At 33.4% G+C, this 18,826-nt stretch overlaps 1 protein-coding gene across 3 annotated transcripts in view; it reads right to left on the bottom strand.

Moving 5' to 3' along the window:
- Positions 1–18,826, bottom strand: part of STXBP5 (syntaxin binding protein 5) — a 168,291-nt gene that overhangs the window by 54,453 nt on the left and 95,012 nt on the right. For all 3 annotated transcript variants that reach the window (XM_041740439.1, XM_041740441.1, XM_041740447.1), the window contains exons 10-18: positions 17,389–17,543; positions 16,209–16,281; positions 12,900–13,047; positions 12,623–12,690; positions 12,315–12,355; positions 11,064–11,284; positions 10,693–10,871; positions 6,060–6,185; positions 4,199–4,350 (exon numbers count right to left, since the gene is read on the bottom strand). In XM_041740439.1, the coding sequence (XP_041596373.1) occupies positions 4,199–4,350; positions 6,060–6,185; positions 10,693–10,871; positions 11,064–11,284; positions 12,315–12,355; positions 12,623–12,690; positions 12,900–13,047; positions 16,209–16,281; positions 17,389–17,543 (1,163 nt within the window). The remainder of the gene's footprint in view (positions 1–4,198; positions 4,351–6,059; positions 6,186–10,692; positions 10,872–11,063; positions 11,285–12,314; positions 12,356–12,622; positions 12,691–12,899; positions 13,048–16,208; positions 16,282–17,388; positions 17,544–18,826) is intronic.

The following is an 18,826-nucleotide window of genomic DNA, read 5'->3' as shown; positions in this document are numbered from 1 at the left end:
GTATATGATCCTATGGTCTATACTATGTGGCTATGGTATTGGTTTAAGTTTATGATTTCTACCTACAGTACCTTCATGGGTCTTTATTCTGTCATCAAATGTAGTAGTTACTCTTTAGAAACAATAAGCATACCTTCTTTATCATATGTTTAAACAGGTAGCTTAATTTACTATTTAAAATGTTCAACAAAGTATAATTATATATTATTCAGCATAATACATCCATCTACTGAGGCACAATACACTGAAGTTAATGTGAAGCTACAAACTGACCCACTAGATAGCATGGTTTAATCTGGGAGCTAGCAAACCTGTTCTGTGAAGGTCCAGATTGGTTTTGAGGCCAGCTAAGCAAATAAGCATGATGTTTTTCTAATTAAACAGTACTGGCAAAAACTGGCAGTGGGCCAGATCTGGCTCATGGACAGTAGTTTGCTGATTCCTGGTTTAATGAAATCTTGTAATTGTCAAACTAAAGTAGGTCACTTCGATCTGTCTGTTTCAAAAAAAAATATACATGGAATTCTTTATTTAGAATCTGGTTAACTTCAGGAAACCTTATGTCAACAGGCTGCTATGAGATATCAATATAGTTATGAGATTAAAAAAGTAACATCAATTTTGGTACAATTTAAGTTTAAAGGATTCCTGTTGACCTTAACTGGTATCTCTATTTTCAATATGCGCACAAACCATTCTAGAATATTTGACTGATTTGTACATTAAACTTACTGATTTATTTGACCTTTATCAACTTGGGTATTGTTAACAAATTCTCTTGGTATGTTTTTATTACCTTATCACTTTTTATTACCAAGGTCTGCCTTACAAACATAATGTATGTATGTATGTATGTATGTAAGTTTAGATTTTCATTTCTCTTAATTATTTTTCATACTTTCCAGAAATATAAATCATTCCTCTTAATGGATAGTTGAGAAACAAAGTTATTTACCTCTACTTTCTGTTTTTCAACTATAATTTCAAGTGATCCCTAGGGTCCTAATCCTTCTTTAATTATATTTTCACTGAAACCAAACATTTTGCTATTTCCCATTTTTTGAAGACCAGCCTATATTCAACACAGTACTTACTGATAATGCAACACTTATTTATGCATCCTTGATTATATCCCTCATTTATTAAATATTGTGTTTTGTTTCTTATAATAGATAACATACACACACACACACAGAAATATCAACTAGTATTACTGGGCTTCACAGCTATTTCTCTTTTTCTATTCTACTGAACATACTGAAGAATTTAAATTAATTGCAATTGTATAACCCAAATCTTCATTTTTAGAGTCACTTCTGTAACTTTTGAAAATATTTTTCCTAAAGTACACACAATTTTGTCCCTTTAATTTCCTTCTTTAGAATTATCAACTTTCAAGACTAAATAAGTTTCTTCTCATGGGTTTATCACTTTCATATCACTAAGAAGATCTTACTTGGGGGTTAGAATTATAGAGAGAATAGAAATTTCCCTTCCGTGTCCTTCACTGAGTGAAAATGTGGCCAGCAAAACAAGACATGTATTATCGTATTTCACTTTTGTTATTATTAAGACTTCCAGCAGATCTACAGGTAGTTGAAATAATTTATCACTATTTGTCCCTGTAACAATCTCATAATTTTTATTATGAAAATTCTGTATACGTTTCAGTTATAGGCTCAACTGTATTTTAATGCAGTTGTAAAACACATAAACAGTAATGTTTATAAAATAATTTCTTGAGTAACACCTTACTGTTTATGAAAACAGGGGATCCCTGGGTGGCGCAGCGGTTTGGCGCCTGCCTTTGGCCCAGGGCGCGATCCTGGAGACCCGGGATCGAATCCCACATCAGGCTCCCGGTGCATGGAGCCTGCTTCTCCCTCTGCCTGTGTCTCTGCCTCTCTCTCTCTCTCTGTGACTATCATAAATAAATTAAAAAAAAAAAAAAAAAAAAGAAAACATAACAGAATCTACTAGTAGTAAAAACATTACCCCAAACTAATCTCTAAAATAGATCGAATTTGGTGGTATTTGGGCTACACTTCCAAAACATATTATAAAATACACACTTCTGCAAGAATATCATTTTTATCAATGCAATTAAAGCATTTTGGTACCAATTATGTTATACTTAATTTTATTTGAAATAAATTATATTTTAGAATTAAGGCACAAATTTTTTTAAAATGTTAAAGTACATTTTAAACGGACTTTCTTTTAATTTTTAGACATAATTCTAATAGTTACAAGTGAGTGTAAGTAAATACCTCAAATAGTTCTCCTGTGCCTAAACATCTAACTCTTCAATATAAAATAAAGCAAATAATAACATAAATAATATTATGAGATTTATTACAGAATATAGGATGCAATAAAATTTAAGAAAAAATATGTTTGGTATCACATGATAAAATTGGTCTCTAAACTTGGATAAGTTTAGGTATTTAATTTTTAGCAGTTTTAAGAAACTATGAGGTATCAAGGAGAAAAGAAATTAATTTTAGAAGCAATAAAGTTTTTACACAGGTTTGTGGTAAAATTGCTAAAAATACTTGCCTCCTCTATCATGACAATATTTTAACTTTCTAACACTAAATATTAGTTTCTTTTGCCTTATAAAGAAACTGGATTGGGACGTAAACATTTCAATAGCTTTTTTTCATATACATATGATGATAAATTTAAGTAATGAGTATATCATTTTAGATATATAATGTTTTAATAAGCTGTTTTTAAAATAAATGAAAAAAAATATTTTACACACAACAAATAAACATGCCATGACGTTACTGACATGAAATAAATAACTTACATAAAGAAGACTGGAGTTTTTTCACAGATTCAGAATATAAACTAGAAAGGCCGTACATGCAAGAAGTCACAATCAGCATGCCTTAGTGAAGCAATGAAAAGTGAAGAAAAAAAAAGGAGACAAAGTACTAGAATGGTATGTTTGGGACAATTTCTGCTGAAGATAACACATGACAAAATGATCACACACAAAAATAAAAATGGAAAAGAAAATTCAAGCATCAGGATATTCCATCTTTCTTTTTTTTTCTTTCTCATAAATTGTGATACAGGTAGTATTTTCTATTTATGCCATGAGACCAAATGAGAAATGAATCTCAGAATTTAAATTCAGAGAGACTGAGTTATAAGTATAGAACACATCTTCCCAGTGTTTCACTGCACACTGGCATTCTGCATATTGGCCAAATCTGCCCAAGATAGGGTTCCCCTCAATCCCTGGTCCAGCTGAACAGGTCCTGTGGAGACTGGAGCCTATACTGGAGCAATTACTGCAGTAATTGCTGAAGGCCTCACTAATATGAGATCCAGAGATCCAATGCCATGAAGTTAAAAAAAAAAAAAAAAATCAAGTGAGGAATACCGGTATAGACCACCAACTAGATATATTAATACACTTAAAATTAAGATGAATTGGATGCTTGGGTGGCTCGGTTCAGTGTCTGCCTGCCTTCAGCTCAGGTCATGAGCCCAGGGTCCTGGGATGAAGACCAACTTTGGCTCCCTGCTCAGCAGGGAGTCTGCTTCTTCCTCCCCCTCGGATCCTCCCATCCCCCACGGATCCTCCCATCCCCTTGTGCTGGTCTTTCATGCTGTCTCTCAAATAGATAAGTCTTTAAAAAAATTTTTTTTAAATAATATAAAATTAAGGCTAATTACCTAGCAAATACAAAAGAATGCTATACAGAAAAATCATTGGATCTTGGTTTGTATTGAATCAAAGCTACCTGAGAACACTGAATTTTCATAGAACTCAAACTCATTTTTGCATTTACATTTTTTTTGCAGGGGAAATAATCCCTTAAAATTACATCGTTTCAACAATGAATTTTTGGTCTTATAATACCAATCAATTAAAGAGGCAATACTTTGAAATTAACTTTTGTTCCCTAATAAGACAAATTTTTATCTCATTATAATTTAGCTGAAGAAGCTTGCCACTGTGGTTCTTTCCCAACATTAATTAAAATCCTAGGATATTTAAAACAAAAGCAAAATCTAAAAGCAATACAAAATAAAGAAGGCTCAAACCTTTTATGAATTTTGACAGTTTACACATATAGACTAAGTCAGACAAGGTATTTATCTAACTTTAGTATTTATATTCACATAAGTAACTCAGTATTTATAGAAATCCTAAAACTCAAGATTTTTTTCTTTATACCTCCTGAAGGTTGTCGAGATTTACGAGGAGACCGGGGTTCTCTCCGGTAAGGATCATTGGAGCCATACAATTCAATAGTGCCCAGATTGAGGAGTACTGCTTTCTGGAGGTAGTCTACCATTGCAATGCCATTACAATTGCCAAAAACTACCCTGGGAATAGGAAAAGAGCAAATATTTTAGCATAAATAAGTAATTATAAGGAAATGTACCTGTATAAGGCTGAAAAGAAGAAGGATGGGTTTTTCAGAAAATTCCTCTTTGTATCTAAAGATTATCAAGGACATGAAAATACAGATAACATATGCCTTTTCATGGAACAATGTATATATTCTACAGAAATTAATGATTACAAGTCAATGTTGTTAAAAAAAATGCTGGCGTAGGAAACTGAAACTTGATCACAGACATAAATCCCCATTCTAATCAATGTAACATCTATTTTTCTGACTTAGGGGCATTTTGGGAAGCTTGAGGGAAGGCCCATTCCCTTCTAGGGAAGTGGAACATTTTATCTCTGGGAAAGTTATGATAATCTATACAGTCAAAAATAAAAAGTAGAGAAAGCATAAATCTTAGAGGTCTCCCTTTGGAGTACTCCAGATATCTTCCCAATTATAAGTCAGGAACTACAAACCAAACAACTACGAATAAAGGAATGTAACTCTTTTAAGATGTCTTAAACCAGGAGTTGAAAACTGAAATGTATACAGAGACTCTGTAAGTAATACAAACAGGCCAGACAAGGACTGTGGTGAACTAGAGAGAATATGACCCATCTATCTAAGTGGGAAAAGTCTGAATTCTGTTCATGTTGACCACTGCCAAGCAGGAATGGAGACATGGGCCAGATAATCAGATTTTTCAGTTAAAGCTCTAAATATGGATTTCACATTAAATAGTCTTGGCAGCTATTTCAAATATTAAAAACGTACAAGGGAGGGACTAAATAAAACGTTAACTGTGAGCCCATGAGCCTGTGATCAATCGATTTGTAACTTCCTTTGAAACTTCCGACAGTTCTTTTTATTATTCCCTCTTTATCGTTGTGCAACGAAATATTAAAAAGGAGGTTTGTGTTCTTACATTGTGGGGTAGCAAATGAAAGATTTGCTGAGAGATGACCTGAGAGATGACCATCTCAGACTACAGCCAGTCTTAGCTGGTATAGAACTACAGGGATAGGGTGAGTGGTAGTAGTTCCAGGAGGAAGAAGAAAGATGAACGAGTCTTCACGGCTAACATCAAAGAAGACAACAGTGACCCACATACTGAGAAATAGCCCTGTTACTACATAGTGTGTGGCTTCTCTTTTACCACAATGTTGATTTTTAAACAAACAAAAGTACTTTGTAAGTCTACCAAATTATAATAGAAAGTACGAATAATTAATACTCAATACTTGAGGGTATGAACTGATAAAGCAACTATAGTATAAATACTTTATCAAACTATTACTATGCCTTTATAATTTATACACGTGAAGTTTGGAAGTAGAAGAAATTATATAGCTCTGGTTCAACATTTATAGAATTAGCTTAGAACAAAGTCTTCAGAGTTGATATTATCAGACCTCTATTATACTGAGCATTAAGAAGAAAATTGTTTCTCAGAGTTTATCCAGGAGAAGACATGTTGACTTTAAACCTTTATCTTAATTTATCATGAAGCACTGTAAGTATATCCTGAGTAATTTATTTGGAACAGAATTATTTTCCAAATAAACACTAAATATGATCTGAAATTAAACAACTTTTTATACAACTTTTTAACTGATGCTCTAATAAAAGTCATCCTATTTTTAAAAATGAAAAAAATGTATGGCATAGTAAGAGACTGAAAAACACATAAATTATACTTACAATCCATATGAAGAATTGACTGCCAGGCTGGTTATTTGTTGTGGTGGTTCTCCACCCACCCATACCAACTGAATAACTAGTTCTGTTTGATAACCTGGAGACTGCTTAAGTGGTGAATTTTTAACTCTGTAATAAAGGAAAATATATTATCTTTTAACCCATCTTCAAGTATCTTATTAACTTATGTAATTATAAAGTCATGCATAAATATGCAAACAGTAATTTATATATGAAATTGTACTAAATATACAAAAATGAAAAAAAACTAAATCCTGTTCTCTAGAGGCATTTAATCTAGTTGGAGACAAAGTATGTACATAAATAACAAAAGTAAGAAATCATATATAAGTTCCCATTACAGACTGGGAGGTTGGAAGTAGAGAGGAAGAAAAAGACCATGGGTAGGAAGGGGAGGGAGGAATGGGGAAAGGAATAAGGAGAATGAGAAGCCTATGAATTAAGAAGAGGAAAGAAAAATCAAGTAGGAAAAAAATTCAAGTTAGAAAAATAGACTTACATATATGGTTTAACAAAATTAAAAGTAGCCAAAACATAGTGAGTACAAAAATTAAAAAAAGAAAGTGACAAATTTACTTTTGTGTGCATGATGCTTTCACTATTAAAAAAATGTACTCTTGGGCAGCCCAGGTGGCTCAGCGGTTTAGCGCCGCCTTCAGCCCGGGACCTGATCCTGGGGACCCAGGATTGAGTCCCACGTCGGGCTCCCTGCGTGGAGCCTGCTTCTCCCTCTGCTTGTGTCTCTACCTCTCTCTCTCTCTCTCTCTCTCTCTGTCTCTCATGAATAAATAAATAAAATCTTTAAAAAGAAAATTAAAAAAAAGACTAAAAAATAAAATAAATAAAATAAAGTACTCTTTAAGTTGATAGTAATTTTGGTTGTAGACTCTTTCCCCAATAATTGCTGAACAGGTGCTCAAAATATATTGCTTTTGCAAACATATGCAAACTAGTAGTAGGAAACCCACAGTAAAAGATTAACAAGTGTGAAAGTTTGCTCACAGTGGGGTATGTGTAGTAACAGTGAGAAATCAATATAGCAAGATAGGCTAGATCCAGACTTTAGAGGGTCTTCAAAGCCTGGCTGCAAAGGTCTGATGTTGGTAGAAAAAACTGAGGGCTTCTGAAAAGCTAGAGTCTAAATTTTCCAGATGTCTTCTTTATGTTTTTTTTTTTCTTTCAAAGACTTTATTTTTGTTATTCATGAGAGACACACACACACACACAGAGGCAGAGACATAGGCAGAGGGAGAAGCAGGCTCCATGAGGGAGCCCGATGCAGGACTTGATCCCAGGACTCCAGGATCATGCCCTGAGCCAAAGGCAGACACTCAACCACCGAGCCACCTAGGTGTCATTCCAGTTTTCTTCTTATTGTCCAAATTTTAGAATAAACATGAATCATTGAGGGTGCTCCAAAAATTAACGGAGTCACAGTCACTTCGTGCAATATCTGTAAGGCAGGACACTCAGAACTGTATGCTGGATGAGCAGACGTTCTGGCTTTTCTCAGGGAAATACCACTAATCAGTGGTGGCTGTCCATCTCAAGAGATAGAAATGAAAATAGAGTATTCTTCAGAATAGAAGAATCTGTGTTATTTTTTCCTTGGATAAATTAGGTAAGGTTCAAAGAAGTGTCCACCTTCTAGCATATTTAACATGCACATCAGATTAGAGCAGGAACAAATACAGGGATAGTATCAGAAGTGCGTACATGGGGACATTTAAAACTTCAGTGATGAAGACATACAAAATTCATGGAATTCTTAATTAGTAAGAATAAACAAACAAAAAATTCTTAAGCAAAAATAAGCCAGTCAAGCCTGCTGCAAAATCCCCAATAGGTAAAAAAATTAGAAATGGGATCAAGAAATAACAGGATAGGTTAGATTTAAAAATGCAAAATAGGGACACTTGGGGGCTCAGCAGTTGAATGTCTGCCTTTGGCCCAGGGCATGATCACAGGATCTGGGATCCAGGATGGAGTCTCACATCAGGCTCCTTGCATGGAGCCTGCTTCTCCCTCTGTCTGTGTCTCTGCCTCTCTCTCTCTGTGTCTCTCATGAATAAATAAATAAAATCTTTAAAATGCAATATAGGGGATGGGTGGGTATAATATTTTATGTCTACAATGTTTACATGTGAATTATTTTAATATTTTAATATATGTAAATGAAGGTTTTACTTTTTAAAGGAGCTGAACGTTTTAAAAAGCTCCATAGTTTGTACAAATATATATATATTTGTGAGAGACACAGAGAGAGAGGCAGAGACACAGGCAGAGGGAGAAGCAGGCTCCATGTAGGGAGCCTAACATGGGACTCGATCTCGAGTCTCCAGGATCAGGCCCTGGACTGAAGGTGGCGCTAAACTGCTGAGCCAGGCTGCCCTATACAAATATATTTTAAATGTATGTTTGGAGACTTTGCTGTTTCAAAATGTCTGTTCGGACTGCAAAAGCCCAATTAAAATACCTAAAAACACAAAATTTTACTGGTTATAGGAATAAATTGAATAACTACTCTTAAAATGTTTCTTCAAAGGAACAATTACATATGAAAGCATTTTGTATAAAAACAAAGTAGTAATTATTTTAATATCAACTTGATTATATTTCTGACATTTAAAAATTGGCTTTTGGGACTGTGGATGAAAACTATGTGAAGTTAATAAATAACTGCATTTACCAGAAAACTGTTCAGAAGAAAAAAAATGAGGTATAACTCAAATTGCCTGTGATTAAAAAGTCATTGGTAAATTTGTCAATTTTAGACAAAAATCTTAAAAACTTTGTCATAAAAATGTTATCAAAACAAACATCAAAGAAAGACAAATTGTACTTTACAGGCTTATAAGACTTGAACTTAACAAAGGCTGGAGAAATACACATTAAAATCAAAGAACATTAATGGAAATTTTACAAATTTAAGTTTAAAGCAAAGCAGTACTGAGTAAGTAACAACATGGAAGAATGTAGAATTCTCTGTATTTCCAATTTCATTCTAGCAAAACATGTGCCAGAACTGTAGCAAAAAGGAGGATGTGTATGTATATACTTGAGAGAGGGCCAAAAAAACAAAACAAAACAAAACAAAACAAAAAACCCAAAACCCTGAGACCTTTCTGAGAAATGTGGCTGCTTAACCTGAATGCTTACATTTTTTAGATCAGATCAGAGTCTCCTGTTGGCACTAGTGGCATTCTGACCTGCAAGTTCTTTGTTGCGGGGCACCATTCTGCACGTTTGAGCATCATCCCTGACCTCTATTCACGAGATGCCAGTAGCACCCTGTTCCTACTGTTGACAACTAATAACGTCTCCAGATATTGCCAAAAAAATGATGAGGAGCAAAATCATCTCTGTTTGAGAACCACTAACATAGAACACACAATCTCAAATTTATATAAACATATAGATTTTTTTTTGAAGTCTGTAATTTTGGGGGCATCTGAGTGGCTTAGGTGGTTAAGTGTCTGCCTTTGGCTCAAATCCTGATTTCAGGGTCCTGGGATCTAGCTCTGCATTGGGCTTCCTGCTCAGCAGGGAGTCTGTTTCTCTCTCCCCCTCTGCTGCTTCCCCCTCCCTACTAGTACTCATGCTAATCTCTCAAATAAATAAATAAAAATCTTAAAAAAAAAAGTCTACACCTTTTAAATGATATAAAAAAATCTGCCCATATCTTTGGAGTCATTGCAATGCAATGCTAGTTACACAGACATTCTCCACAGCAATTCTTTACTACTCATCAAGAGAAGAAACTCCAGTAGATCTAAAACACAACTGGGACAAAACCTGGTTCTTTTAACAAACGCTAATGATCTCTCATTAGGCCTCCCTACCTTGAATCTACTAATCTGGCTTTTGCACCTCAACTCATGTACTGAATTTCTTTGACATTTTCCATAACCACTTTTTTTAGTCATTACCCCAACTGAACTTCTTTGTAAATGTAATTAATCACAGTCTTATAAAATTTTTCAGTGATCTTAACTTTTTCCTCATTCTTTTATTTCTCTGTCATATTTAAGGCTCATATCCTTTAAAACATTTAACAACTCAATAATATAAGTCAGAAAAAGAAAGGATAAGAAAGGATAAGAAAGTTGTACCCAATTTATTCCTGTATAAAAAAGCAAAATGTATTCATATCCAGAATGCTACAATAAAGGCATTTAAATAATGATACTGGTGTGCTAGAGAAGATTCAGAAAGCCAAGAAAATGATTACAAAATGACTGAATCTCTAAAGACCAAAAAACCAGAACTTTCAGAGCAGTAGAAAGCAGTCTACATATATATTTGATCCGCATTGAATCCACAGTAGAAAACATCTACAGATTTGAAGATTGAGCTATATATATACAGAAAAGATCCACGCTGTTCTACAGGTATGTTTACAGATAAAATCTTAGCACTTTAAAGATAAAAATCATGGAATTCAATCATATTCCTTTTGATACCACAGAAAAATGAGTTGTATTAACCACAGCACAACCCAGAAAAAAATGTCATTTTTCTCTATCACAGGAAATTATCACTGTAATAAAGCTTGTAATTTATCTAAATTAAATTTATCTTGTTTCCAAAACATCTGTATTTTTTAATAACTTACTTTAAACAAGGGACATTATCACGAAGCCCATCAGATGAACTGCTACTGGTAGAAGGATGAGACTGAGGAGGAATGGGCTGAGGAGTGGCGCCCCCCACTGGTGTTGGCAAAGGCGGCGCCTGTTCACCCTCTGGGGATTCCACATCATTTATTTCATAAAGCAATCTAACTTCAAGCATCTGTTTGAAAAGAAAGACAGTTCTACTTTTAATAATTATTCATCTTATACACTTTCCACAAAAGATAGATGGCAATGTAAACACTTAAGTGTTCTTAAAAATTCTAGATAAAATTGACTTCAAATAATTTAAATAGTTCAAAAATTTTAAATGTCAGACATCTGACACTGAAAATAATTAAGAGACTATTACCGGAATGACTTCTGTTACCACTTCTTGTTTGCTGAATCTATAAATAATGACATGAGCTGAAACTCCAGCTATGCACAGCATTCTACTTTCTGGACACCAGGAGATAATCTGAATGGCATATGGATCTTCATCTACAATGTCTGTGTTTGGTCTGTCATCTTTATTTCTTGACTTTTCAAATACTTTAGATGTCTTTAGTTTATATAATACTTGCAGAGTTACTAGAAAAAAACATTTGTTAGATACTTTAATACAAGAAGAAGAAATACAAGGTAATATGTAATCAGTCAAACTATCTAAGGAAAACAGCCTATATTTATTTGAACCATATTTTTATTTTCAGGTCTATATTTCTCAATTACACTTTTAGATAATGCAATCACTGTACCATTGACAAAAAAAAAAAAAAAAGGTGTACTGTTTTTAAAAACAAAACAAAAAACACATGATAATGAATTAGATAACCTGAAAAAAAGACAAATAGATTTTGCAAAAAAAGTATAAATATAATGAAAACAATAAAGAACATATTTGCTTTCTAAAATGATTTTCTACATATTTTCTCTGTAAAAGGTACTAATAAATATTATCTCACACTTCTATATGATGAAACACAAAAGATCACGAGTTAACTGTATTCTCACTGTTTGCTACATATATTTGGCAAACACTGATGATTCAAACCATTCTTTCCTTTTTTGATATTGTGTAAGCACCACATATATATATTCTGTCAAGAAAGCACAAATTACTGTTAGTATAAAATCAGGCATTAGGGGGCGCCTGGGTGGCTCAGCGGGTGAGCATCTCCCTTTGGCTCAGGGCATGATCCTGGAGAATCCCATGTCGTGCTTCCTGCGGGGAGCCTGCTTCTCCCTCTACCTGTGTCTCTACCTATCTCTCTGTGTCTCTCATGAAAAAAAAAAATCTTAAAATAAAAACCCAGGCATTAAAATTATTCTACAAATTTCTGTTGATTTGAAATATATTCCCATTTTCATCTCTGATTTAAGGAAATTTTGAAGATAGAATTTGATTACTTTTGTTGAGAATCATTCTTGATTTACTGGTTAATATCCTTAAAAATATCTTAAACATCTATTAGAAATTCTAAACTATACTTGATAAATCAGGTATTAAACTCATAGCTCCCAAATTTTAAATTAAATGTTGGTTATGCAATTATAAATTAATTGTTGTATAAAAGCAGTGATTGTGTAACATATAACAAATAATATTCAAATTACTTACTTGCAGAAGCATCCCAGAACTTAACTGATCCATCAGCATGCCTATGAAAAGCAAATGAGTTAAAATTGTGAAGAAAAAAAGAAAAAAAAAAAACCCTACATATTTTTCTTTCTTTGAAGTATACTGTTATGTGAAAAGACAGCAACCAAAATAAAGAAGCGTAAAATTCAGGGTAAACTGGCAGGTTCCAGACAACAACATTTCTTAATAAGTTACAGCATAAAGGAAAGCCCAATTAATTAATATTCATGTAGTCTTAATTATATCTAGCTATTAGAGATTTAGTGGTGAAACAGGATTTTACTTACCCTGTAATAATTATTTCTGGGTAACTTTGAACACCCAAGCCCCAATTACCTCCATTAATGGGCCATTCCTATAAAAAAAAATTATTGTATAAAGCAACTTCCAAGCATACATCTTCATATATATTTCTATGACAACAGTAAAAAACATATTTTGCTTCAAAAAGGGATTTTCTATATATTTTCTCTAAAAAAAGATATCAATGTTATAAAATACTCCAAGGTGATACATATAAATTACTGAAATGTAACATTAATTACTAAAACTCATGTTCTATACCTTTTTGCTGTAACCCTGACGTTTCTGTCTGGCTCCAACAGAATAAAGTGCAGGAATAAGGTCCACAGGACAATCAGCAAAATATTCGCAACATGTAACAGGGGATTCATGTATACTCAAAGGGTACGGATTTTCAAATATAGGATATCTTTAACAACAGGAAAAGAGAAATATTTATTAATTTGATAAAATTAATATGAAAATGAGAACCTAAAAAAATACTTACAGCTTTGGAATGAAAACATTTTTAAACTTTGATTAATTTAAAGATAATAGCCTCTGAAGATCATATAACATATTACCTGAATTTACATTTTAACTTTGGGGATACAATGCTCTTCTCTGTATTTTTGGAAACTACATACATTCTACCAGAGATTTAACAGATTTAATTCATGTAACTATGTAAAAAAAAAAAAAAAAAGGCATCTTTTATAAATGCAAGTTGCTCAGTTAGAACAATAAATAGAAAAGTTGCAGTTGGAACTCTGTACCATGTGGCACACACTGGCCTGAGTGCTTTATATGTACATTTATCTTACTTGCTTTTTGCACCAAACATATAATGTAGACATTTTACGGAAGAACAGAGTAATGTGCCAAAGGCATGCCAGCTAGCTAGAATTTAACCTGTGCACTTTAGCATTAAGGTATAAAGTTCTCAATCAACATATCTTAGATCTTTGTGTCAGTAGAGCTAATACAAAATTTCAATTCTCCTTTTTTCCCCATGAATGTAATGCCTGGTACAACATTTAATATAGAGATGCTCGGGGCAGCCGGGGTGGCTCAGCGGTTTAGCGCCGCCTTCAGCCCGGTGCCTGATCCTGGAGATCGAGTCCCATGTCGGGCTCCCCTGATCCGGGATCGAGTCCCATGTCGGGCTCCCCACAAGGAGCCTGCTTCTCCCTCTGCCTGTGTCTCTGCCCCTCTCTCTCTCTGGTCTCTCATGGATAAATAAATAAATAAAATATTTAAAAAATAATAATAATATAGAGATGCTCTCTTGTTTCGGTGATAATAAAATTCTACCTTAAAAGCTTTCCAGATATGAAATTATTTCATTAAATAAAGCAAAAAATGCTTTCAAAAATTTTAATTTTAATGTAAAACCCTTACTACATATGCAATGATATTCTTTTCTGGTTTGAATTCCTTGAGAATGATTACTTAAAAATATCTGGAAAACCAGAATATGGCGTAAAAACTCTAAAAAGTTCAGAGTGGCACATCTGCAAAAATTAGATGTATTTATCAGTCTACTATTGACAATCATTTAAAAATCAGAGAAGAGTATTTTCAGAAAAGTCCTTTCTAGATTTCAAAATGAACCAAACTGTTGTAACTCCTTCCTCAACCACACATAAAAACACAAGGAAAAACTCAACAAAAATATGAATTAAAAACATGGCAGGTAACTTTGTTCTCTTTATAACAACACTTTATAATCCTTAAGCTCAACGATTCTACTATTATTATACATTTAATTGATAAATAAAATGCCTAGTCACAGGTTATTTGCACAGTATTTTAACTTACATATATATCAGTATAGACAACACATAAAAGTCTCATATACTATATGAAAAGTTAGCGAAGACAAGAAAATAAAATTATATTAAGAATAAGTTATTCTAGGGGTGCCTGCCTGGCACAGTCGGTTAAGCATCCGACTCCTGGTTTTGGCTCAGGTCATGAGTTCAGGGTCATGGTGCCAGGTCTGCACTGGGCTCTGCACTCAACATGGAGTCTGCTTAGGACTGTCTATCCCTCTCTTTCTGCCCTTCCTCCTCCACATGCTCTCTCTAAAATAAATAAATAAATCTCTCTTTTTTTAAAAGAATAACTTATTCTAGGACTGTCATTTACATCTATCTATCTATCTATCTATCTATCTATCTATCTATCTATCATCTATCTATCTATTTCAGAGAGAAAGAGAGGGAGAGAGAGGGAGCATGAGTGGAGTGGGAGGGGTAGAGGAAGACTCAGACTCTCCTCTGAATAGGGAGCCTGATGCGGGGCTTGATCCCAGGATCCCGAGATCATTTAGAAATGTTTTTAAATTCCTTTGATCCACTTATGGTCCTGCAATTTTTTAAAAGGAAAAAAATACCCAATTAATAATTAATTACAAGTAGCACATACTAAGTTGATGTGAACCTAGGAATGCCTTAAAATCAAGTTAAATAATATTGTTCACTTATTCTTCAGGGTTTCCCAATCCTGGTACTATTCACATTTTGGATCAGATAATTCTTTATTATAAGGACTCTCCCCTGTGTACTGTGGATGTTTAGCAGCATCCATATCCTCTACCACTAGATGCCAGTAGCATCTACAAAAGATATTTATATAGACTTTGTCAAGTATCTGGGGCTAGGGGAAGCAAAATATCCCCTTGTTGAGAAATCCTGAAATCCTGAATGGGTAAACTCAATTTAATGTTTAATGATTATCTCTCAGGAGATACAAATAAATAATGTAATATCTTTCATAGAATTTATAAGTAAACACTATCATCTATGTTAGAAAAAGCAGAACATGACAAATACCACAAAAAGTTGCAAAGGAGCTATGGAGGCAATTTACAGATAAGACAGATGTGTATATATACACATATATATAAAATCTCCTTGCAGCTGTTGGGAACCTGTAAGAAAAGACACTGAAGAAAAGACACTGATCACAGTTCAGTTTTTCTAGGGAATAAGGCACCTGTAGTAAGATAGTGAAAAATCAGGTTGGAAAGGTATCTTAAGTTCCTACTATGAAGAGTAGTAGGCTGGGAAGGTGCTTTCAAATCAAAGCAGTAGAGACCACAGTGGTTTAAAGAGGAGACTAACAGGGCACTTGGTTGGCTCCATCAGTAGAGTATAAGACTCTCAAAAGAGGAGAATGGCAATCTTGGTACTGAGTGTAAAGTTACTCTGACAATGTATTCATAACAGTGCCACCAAGAGTGCACAGGGCTGGAGAGACCACAGCTTATTATATGGAGGTAAAATGTGATGGGATTAATTTTGGTTTTGTGCATTTTGTTTTTGTCTCCAAGGTGCCCAAGTATTAGGTTGAATCATGAAATTTCAAAATTTCAACAAATTTTGACTTAAAAAATGGAAATTCTATATGAACAACATATTAGAGAAATCTGACAGGTAATCAGAAATGTGTACCTGGAATTGTAAAAAAAGGTCAATATTATGGGTATAAATGTAGTGTTTTCAAAGAGAAATAGCCAATCCTATGCTAAAAAGAGTCTTTTTAATCACATCCTAAAATAATCTCTCACAAAATTTTATTTCTTACCCATTTTGAGCAAGGTCTATAAGTACTAAATCTTTTTCCAGAAGAACCACCACAGCGTATGGTTCCTGAAAATCTGGAATAGGAAAACAATGCATGAACAATAGTTTTAAATATGCAAGAAGACATCAAATTAGGTAATAAATATTTGCTTGTTTTTAATTTTATTCCATTCTCTCAAGTATGTAACATTCTCATCTATTTTATATAACTTAAGACTACTTTGTTTTAAATGAGATAAATCTATGTAATAACTCAGAAAAAATTATTTCAGTTTTGTAAAGATGAATAAGACAAGAAGTTCACAGTAACTTCTATGGTATTACAAAATCCAAGACAGGGCATGGGCAACAAACCCAAAATTTAAATTACAACACTCATAAGAATAATTCTTACTATTGTATCTCATAGGAACTTGAATACTACTATACTAATTTCTTTATTTTATATGCACCTATTTAACTATAAAATGCATTACAGATTTACATCTCAATTTATTTCAAATGAAGTAAAACATATCCAGATTTAAATTCCTTTTGAAAGAATATATGATAGTTGTGATGGTTAATTTTATGTGTCAGCTTATCCTTGCTTTGATGTCTAGTTGTTTGGTTAAACACCAATCCAGATGTTGCTGTGAAGGTATTCTTCAGATGTGATTAACATTTAAATCAATATCAGATATAATGTGGGTGGGCTTCAATCAGCTGAAGGCCTGAAGAGCAAAGATAGGTTCTAAAAAAGAAGGCATTCTGCCTCAAGACAACAGCTCTTTCCTGAATTTTCAGCCTGCTATCTTGCACAATGAAGCTGACTTATTAGCCTCCACAACTATATGAAACAATTTCTTAAAATAAATTCATTCTTTCTTTCTTGCTCTCTCTATACTTTATTGGTTCTGTTTCTCTGGAGAACCTTGACTAATACACTAGTATTTTATAGAATTCTAAAAAAACGGTTTCGTTTATCCTTAAGAGGCACTAAAGACTACTACTATGTCATACTAAACAGATAAAGCTTATTAACTTCTGAAATAAAACTTGTGAAGTTATAAAGACAGCATCTCTCTCCCAGAAGAATTACAGCATACTAGATAAGGAAACTATTTAGAAAACCTATAGGTCTTTGTTCTGAATAGCAGATATCTATAGAGAATGAGTTTTAAAGATGCAAAGCTTATTACCATTTGGGTATGGTGTTTCACACAGCGTTAGAAAATCGACAATTGAATAGTCCATTTCCAGCACAGCAGTACTTTTCCCATGCATAACTGTTAAGCAGGGTCTTCTTCCTACAGTATCATAGGACAAACCTCCTGATAAAATAATAAAAGGTTCCCTGGAAATAAAATACATAGGCAGGATTATAAAAGCATAGTGAAGACTATTTTCTTGCCATATCATAAATTTTTTATTTAGTGAAATGAAAAATTCTAACACATTTTAATGCATGATTTAATTGAATATTCATATGTGACTTTTTAAAATTGCACTACGTGAGACCCAAGTGAATTCATTAAAATTACCATACAATAAGAATGAACACTGACTATATTCAACTCTTTCATACCTCCCCTTGGTTTCTAAAATTTTTTCCTTTATCTTCTTTATACAACTGTCAAAAAATTCTCTCTGGGTTACTATAGGTCAAGTATCTTGGATGAACTGCCTTTATTTCCAATCCTAATAACCAGGCCTTCTCAACAGAAGGTCTAAGAGAGAATGCTAATGGCCTGAGGCATTAACTGTATGTAACAAATTAACTTCTCACTGATGTCAGAAATGTACTAGCTATGAATCACTCTTGAGAAAACAGTCACTAAAAATCATTTTCTGTAGGGCTTACTTCTGGAATTTTGGCTGGTATGCTCTTAAACCAAAGCTCCCATGTACATCTAGCAGCTGAGGGCTTGCCACTTAGATCTAATTAACTCTACAACTCTATTAACCACTACTTAGTGAGATTTACCTAGACCCACTTTTTAAAACTGTATTTCTTAAATGTGCAAAAGACAAAGTATCTCTTTATATATTTTGGCCTGTATTCATCTTTGTCTTGATTATTCAAGTTTTTTGTTCAGTTTTCATTATATTAGTAATCCTTTTCTAATTGTTTTATTGATAAGAGTTCTTTGCATTCTAAGGAATTAGCTTTTGGTCTGCTATGTGTCTCACTATTTGCTGGGGGAGGAGAAGTTGTTTATGATACATTAAATAAATGATGTTAAAAGTCTGATGTAAGATTTTCTTAAATCTCTTCATTTATGATTTTTTAGGTAGTTTCCGAATGCTCACTTTAAGGTCAGTAGATCCATCTTCTTCCTCCACATCTGATATAAACGGTATGTAATAATATGTAATTGTTACAAACACTAGTTCCTATTTACTATTATCTTACAAAAAATGCTAATTTTTATATTTAACTTAGAGCTTGTTTGTTGTTAAAAGGCTGTGAATAATGAAACAATAAGATCAAAGCAATATTTTGTTACTTCTAAAAAAAGTGCTAGTTTGGGAACTAAGCTATCTGAATTTAAATTAAATTTCAGCTCTGGTTTTCCTTTCTGTGTGATGATACTGGACAAGCTGCTTAAACTCTCTGTGCCTAACTTTTGCATCTAT

The sequence above is a fragment of the Vulpes lagopus genome, chromosome 2, assembly GCF_018345385.1.
Source record: "Vulpes lagopus strain Blue_001 chromosome 2, ASM1834538v1, whole genome shotgun sequence".
Classification (NCBI taxonomy): domain Eukaryota; kingdom Metazoa; phylum Chordata; class Mammalia; order Carnivora; family Canidae; genus Vulpes; species Vulpes lagopus.
This window is presented reverse-complemented; position numbering and strand designations above follow the sequence as displayed.